At 25.5% G+C, this 7006-nt stretch overlaps 1 protein-coding gene across 1 annotated transcript; it reads right to left on the bottom strand.

The window, feature by feature from the left end:
- Positions 1-2545: 2545 nt before the first annotated feature.
- LOC105627440 (multifunctional methyltransferase subunit TRM112-like protein) lies at positions 2546-5973 on the bottom strand. Its single transcript, XM_012208726.1, has 3 exons — positions 5851-5973; positions 5072-5173; positions 2546-2740 (listed from the first exon to the last, which is right to left on the bottom strand). Exons 1-3 carry the CDS (start codon positions 5971-5973, stop codon positions 2546-2548), a joined length of 420 nt encoding a protein of 139 aa, XP_012064116.1.
- Positions 5974-7006: the final 1033 nt, after the last annotated feature.

Below are 7006 nucleotides of genomic sequence, written 5' to 3'. Positions count from 1 at the left end.
TATATATATATATATATATGTGTGTGTGTGTGTGTGTGTGTGTGTGTGTGTGTGTGTGTGTGTGTGTAAAATATAGATATATAATAATCTATTATAAAACGAGATGAAACAAAACGAGAAGTGAAGATAAAAACTAGCATATCGAAATATAGAGAAATTTACATCTATTAATGCAAAATAAGATTTTTAATGATAAATCATACAAAAATAATATTTATATATGCCATCATGAGAATATTAATATACAGAAATATTTTCATAGTTTGACTCCGGAGTAATTCAGCTTTATAAATATTTAAATACAATTAAAATATTAATAATAGATGGGCTGTGGCTGAAATATTAATTGAAAGCTATTTTTATAGCTTTTTGACTTTAAAAATTATAAAAAATAAATATATTTTGCTATATTTTAGCATTGGTATAGAAAGCTAATGTGTACAAAAAAACTACAGTAGATAACATTGTACGCCTTCAATAACATTAGTCATTAAATTAAGACTATTTCAATTAAAAGTCTCATTAAATTATATTTATTTATACATATTTCATGGAAAATGTATTATTTAATTGCATTATTATTTAAACAAGTCAAGTTAAACAGTGTCAAGTTTATGTACTGAAATATACATTATTCTATTCTGAAGAAAAAAATAGCATTTTTAATTGTGTAATATTCAAATTAATAATTTTATGAGAACATTTTGAACAACAGATTATAAATAAATAATTAATAAATAATTAATAACACCTATTTCGTATAACAAATTACAAATTCAAAATGTCACAAAAAATTTTGTGCAAGAAACGTTATTCATTTTATGTTACTATATATATCAAGTAAGTCTTAGAAAATTAATTTGCAAAAGTTCACCTGTCAATAAATTATTATATTCTTTACAGTAGATATACAAATAACTCTGATAGTTTACATTTAAAACTAAGATAATTTACACATATGCTATATATATATATGTATAAATCTTTTGTCAAGATATTTTTCGTATATCAATCATCTTATATTCAAGGATAATATGTACTAAGATATATTTCACTTAATTTAATGTATTTCATTACAATATTGCTGGCAAAACAAGAGTTTGCTATGCTACTAGCTCTAGTAAAACAATTGTATCAAAATGTTACGTTTAACATTTTCTGCTAAGAAGCGAGTAGGTAGTACTCATGTAAATAATATTCGAGCAAACTATCTAAATAGCAATATAAATGTGATGTAAATAAAAAAATGTTCAATATTAAATATTGCAAGTGTTACAAGAAATTATATCTTATTGTCTGTATATATAGACATCTGTGCAATAAAGTATATGTAATCGAATTATACATACGACAATCTAATTTAAATAATTTACTTATACAGGGTATTCCAGAAATAGATAGCTAAACTTTAGTATCATTCTTTTGTTTCTAAGGATGAAAAAAGGTCATATAAACGTAAGTTCGGAAATTCTTCCTTTTTGAGATATAAACATTTTATTTGCGAGAGAATATATTAAAGATTTAAAACTTGAATATCTGCTCACTCGATATTGAAATAAATCTGGTAATATTATTTTAACTATGCAATGTTTAGATAGAAACTAATTTACTATGATAAACTGCCTTCGATGACAGTATCACTTGCTGTACCGTAATATTTACTTCATGTAATATTTATTCAACTTTTGAGATGAACAAAAAGTATTTATATCGCATAATCAAAAAGGAAGAATTTCCAGACCTATATTTATAACTTTTTTTTTATCTTTAGAGACGATAGAAAACGATACCAAAATTTGGCCATCTATTTTTTAGGAATCCTATATAATAAAAATTATCAATTTATAAATTATGTATATTAGGCTGATTAAATTTTAATATAATAAGACATTGTTTTTTCTCTGATGTAACAAATTATGAAAGAAATTCTATACGTTTTCTTTTCTATTTGGAACTTTAAAATGCATAAAGTGCTACAACACAAACACAAACACATTATTGTGCGAACATAATTTTTGTTTATTTTATAAATAAACTCTTACTTTTTTCTTTGTAATTATAACATTATTTTAAATAATTTTTTCCTGTATAAAGTTTATTTTGTATTTGTTTTATAAATAATATCTGTTAAACTTTAATATACACGTACATAAAATAAGAAACAAATTTTATTAATCTATACTTATGACAATAAAATATAAACTATAATTTTTTTATTATAAAAAAATATACTTTATATGCTTCATTTATAATTAATATATTTTTTTTAATTATTTAAGATGGAAGCATATCAAAATTTTGACATATACACGCGTGCAAGCACAATGTGCTTTAGAATATATTAAATATAAATTGCTTTTTTACATTTTTATTAAAATAGTAACTGTATCAATATAAAAAAATAAAACTAATGATAAGATCTATGATACAGAAGCGTGTGTGTATGAATGTGTGTATAATATTAAGTAATTAAAAGAACAATGATATAGGATAACTAGAGATACAATGGCAATAATAATATTCTTAAAATATTTGGTTCTGTTATTTAAATTTCATCTTCGTTTAAAAGCATATTTGGAATGCCATCGTTGATAGGAAATTTTCTGCCGGATTCGGGACACAATAAATCTCCGTTTATAACTTCGACTTCTAACAGAATATGATGAGCCTTTTTCAGAAAATCTTCATTTGTCTCGAAGTCCTCTATTAGAATCTGAGGTAATTCACCGACATGTCCTATCTATAATAAAAATACTCGTTAATATACTATAAAACTTTTTATAATATTTCAGTAGATTATATTATAAAATAATATTGTATAATAATATTAAGGATGGTGTTTCATAATATAATTTCAGGAATGAATGCAGAACACATAAAAAATTTGTACATTTGTTCTATCTGACCTTGCAAATTGCAAAAGAATTAAGTTTGTGGTATATGCTTGTATATTACTGTGTTGGCAATTTTGTTGATTGTTATGCTGGAAATTATGTAGCTGCTAGCTGAATTTGCTGAATTTTTGTGACAGGTCAGGTACTATTTTTCTTGTATGATTTTGTGCTGGCTCATTGTGAAAGCCAATAATTAAAAATAATGCAATTATATATTTACAATAATGTGCCACAATAGCAACAATCTACTTCGTATTTACTTATTCGGACTTACTTTTGTCAAGTAAATTACTGCTGCTCAGCTAGCCCTGCCAACATGACAACAAATTCAGCTATCTTGTAGAAAAAAAATCGTATGTTGCAAACTTTACTCAGAAACAAGATCAAATAGAATAAATGTTTATATGAACCTTTTATGTTACTTTTATATCTTAAATTAATTTCTGAAGTTATGTCTACATGTTACGAAACACTGCGTGCGAGTACATGTACACAGGGTTAGGAATCACTTTGTAGAAGTAATTAGTTACAGTCATAGTTTCTTTCTCTCAAAAAATAATTATATTGACTCTGAAAAATAACTCGTTACAGTTACATTACTAAAAAAATTAATTTATTAATTTATTTATTAATTTATTTTCTGTTTTCATAACGGAACATAACATCAAGGAAGGCGCATGTCTTGCGCACATCGCTAATTGACAAATTTAATATAAAATATTTTCATTGATAAAAAGCAGTGAAAAATTTTAGGTCAATACGAGTGTTATGTACAATCATGGAATGTAGGCTAATTTAGGTCCTTTCTTAACATTAAGATTATCTAGATTACTATTAAGATTACTATTAAGATTATCAAGAAAAAAACTGATTTATGTTTACATGTTATATAATTTTATTAAAAAAAAAAGAAACAATTCTATGGCAAAGAATAGGAAAAGTAATTATTGAGTATACAAATAAATTTCCATCATTTTCTGATTAAATAAATCGCAATCATTTTTATAGAAAAATAAGACTATTTTATTCAAAATATTTGTCATCAAAACCTTTCTTTACTTTTCAGCTAATGAAGTAATCCAGTCATCAACCCAATTCACATAGGACTCAATTTTCTTACTTTTGAACCATTCCGATTGCATGTAGACGTTGGGAAATACATTGTTGGATAATATTTAATGTCATTGCTAAATCTGTTTCTGTTTGGCACGGATCTTCATCCAGTAATGCTTTCAATTCTGCATCTTCAAATTTTTTGATGCATCTACATTCTTTGTTTTCCATCAAAATTGTTACTTTTAAATTTTCTGAACCACTTTCTACAAGTACTTTCAGCTAGAGCATGTTCACTATAAGCTTCTACAAGTAAACAGTGACTTTCAGCAGCAGTTTTCTTTAAAATAAAATAATGCAACAAAACTTGCCGCAAATGCTGTTTTGTTGGCACAAAATTTAACATTTTCAACGCAATGAGAAAATTTGTTGTTTACACTATACTCTAAAGTTACATATTAAATCTTAAAGTTTACTTAGATATCTAATATGTTATATTAGATGTTACATTTTAAATGTAACATTACATGCACGCAATACTGATGACGGCATCTATTAGAAAACGATGGAAATTTTTTATATTTGTACATCCAATATATAGCAAAAATGTTTCTCTTGAAATTATATAATATATATGTATATGAAATTACATTGGCAATTTTAATTAAAACAGATTATCTTGATAAAAGGTGTATTGATACCTTGTAATGTACATAAATGTTTTCATTATCTTATTTTTTATTTATACTAATATATTTTGTATTATATACAAGTATATTATATACAAGTATATACAAGTATATACAAACAAGTAAGATTTCATAGAATTTTACTTGTTTTCTTGAATTGTACTGACAAAATTTCATAGAACGCTTAAAAATATTTTGTTATATGTTATTTTATATTTATATTTTATTATTTATAGAAACATATTGGGGACAAGTTGGAGCATATGATATGAATCTTTTAATATCCAAGGTAACTATTAAATTGCTAGTTATTAAAAAAATGTAACTAACTTAAGTTACAGTTACTGAAACAAAAACTTTAACTGTAACTTCTTTACAAGCAATGATTTACTTCTCTGATCATGTATACATGTTTATATGAGAAGGTAATCTTACACTCTCGGCAGCTTTCCATAGCACTGTCCAATCCAATTTTGGAATTATCCTAGCGATATATTCTGGATTAAAATCTACTTCGGATACTCTGATGTCTCGAGCCTGTAAAATTTTACGAATATTTTTAATAAGTATTAATATGATAAGTATTAATATATTAATATGATAATGAAATGAGGAATCTTCAGAACAAAATTGTATATTTTTGGATTTTTTAGACAAGAATAATCTTGAAAATAATAATATAAATAAATTTTAAGAAAAAATATAGTTGAATCTCAACATTCTTAAAGAATGGCTAAAATTTTAAACGACTATATTTCAAAACAAGAATATTATTATTAATTATTTTCAAGTATCTGTCTATTACCACCTAAAGTACATTGCTGCACACACATACACATACATAACACTTAACATAGTAAAACAATTAACATAGCTTTAGAACATTTTAAATCTTTTTTCTTGATTTTTTCAACTCAAAATATATTTTAAAAATAAACATTTTTATTATTACAAAATTAGATTCAAGTTTATTAAGTAAAATTGAAAACATTCAATTAAGTTTTAATATTTTTATATTTTTGCACAGTATTGTCTAATTGGTTATTATTTTATTCGTTTTCTGTATGCAATAAGCAATTTAACAATGAGAGTTAAATAACGTTATTTTGACAACATCAAAATATTGTTTAATATATCAAATAATTTTCATAATGTATGATTGGATATTTCAATTATTCAACGTTTTTATTTTAAAAAAGTTTTACATTTTAAACATGTATTGTAATTTGTATTTTAATGAAAAGGAGAAAATAGCTTACGATTATTTTCAAAGGATAACCGACTGTCACTCCTTTCATAGCTCTAGATGTTAACATATTGTGCGTAAGAAGCTTCATATTTTTCTGCAATAAGAAATTGACACGGCGCGAATTATTTGCTCCAATATAATACAGAGAAACAAAACGTGCACAACCACTATCATAATACACCATAATAGATAACCATAGACAATATAAACAGAGGGAAACTCTTTGACTATATAAGTATGGACCACCAGTAAACGCAAACTTCACATTGATTGTCAAACCGTAGCGACATCATTAACCAAGAACACACCGACGAGATACTATTAAAGACGGTCGGCGCTCATGGAAATTCATGTGCCTATTAAAATTTAAGACCTGTATTTAGAACGCGCTTACAACGATGTAGCGCGCTAACATGTTATAATTGATGTCACGCATACTATAAAATTTCAGAGATAAAAGCGCGTTCTGAATAAATCTAAGTGATTAAGACCCGGTTGTTTTATCTTATGGTAAATTTTATCTGTTGGATAAGTAGCAAGATTATCCAATCACATGCGTGGATTGCCAGATTTACCTAACAGATAAAATTTATCAAAAAACAACCGGCTCTAAGAGTGAAAAACTATATAGTAATATGGTACTAATTTCATGATTTATTAGTAATTTCGTAGACATGTACATATATTTAAAACTAAATAATACTCGATTTTTATTTAAACCTGTGATTTTAATATTATCATCCGAGTTTGATTATCAATAGATAATAACTATAGAGAAAACATAGTAATTTTTTGGCAATATATTGGATTGTCCGGAAAGTTCGTGACGATTTTGAAGGAAAATTGAAACGCAAAAGATTTAAATTTTAGTATACATTTATTAAATTATGTAGGTGCTATTCTGTTCTACAACCTTTCTCCATCTTTCAGGCAACTTGAAAATTTCATCCTTCCAGAATCTCTCAGATTTTTTAGCGAAAAATTTTCTAAGTGATTTTTTTACCTCGACCAAAGAGTTGAAGCTTTTTCCATAAGGGAATTTTGTAATGATCGAAATACGTGAAAATCAGAGGGCGCGAGATCTGGTGAATATGATAGATGGGGTAGAACATCCCAATCAA

This window comes from Atta cephalotes, assembly GCF_000143395.1.
Source record: "Atta cephalotes unplaced genomic scaffold scaffold00001, whole genome shotgun sequence".
In the NCBI taxonomy this organism is placed as follows: domain Eukaryota; kingdom Metazoa; phylum Arthropoda; class Insecta; order Hymenoptera; family Formicidae; genus Atta; species Atta cephalotes.
Note: the sequence above shows the minus strand (reverse complement) of the source record. Positions and strands in the feature narration are given on the sequence as shown.

Excerpts from the sequence above, each read along its gene's own strand:
- LOC105627440 (XM_012208726.1), bottom strand. The coding sequence starts at position 5,973 with ATGAAGCTTCTTACGCACAATATGTTAACATCTAGAGCTATGAAAGGA. Across the intron at positions 5,174-5,850 it reads AAATACAAATTACAATACAT|GCTCGAGACATCAGAGTATC; the intron begins GTTTAAAATGTA and ends AAAATTTTACAG. Across the intron at positions 2,741-5,071 it reads TATGGAAAGCTGCCGAGAGT|ATAGGACATGTCGGTGAATT; the intron begins GTAAGATTACCT and ends TTTTTATTATAG.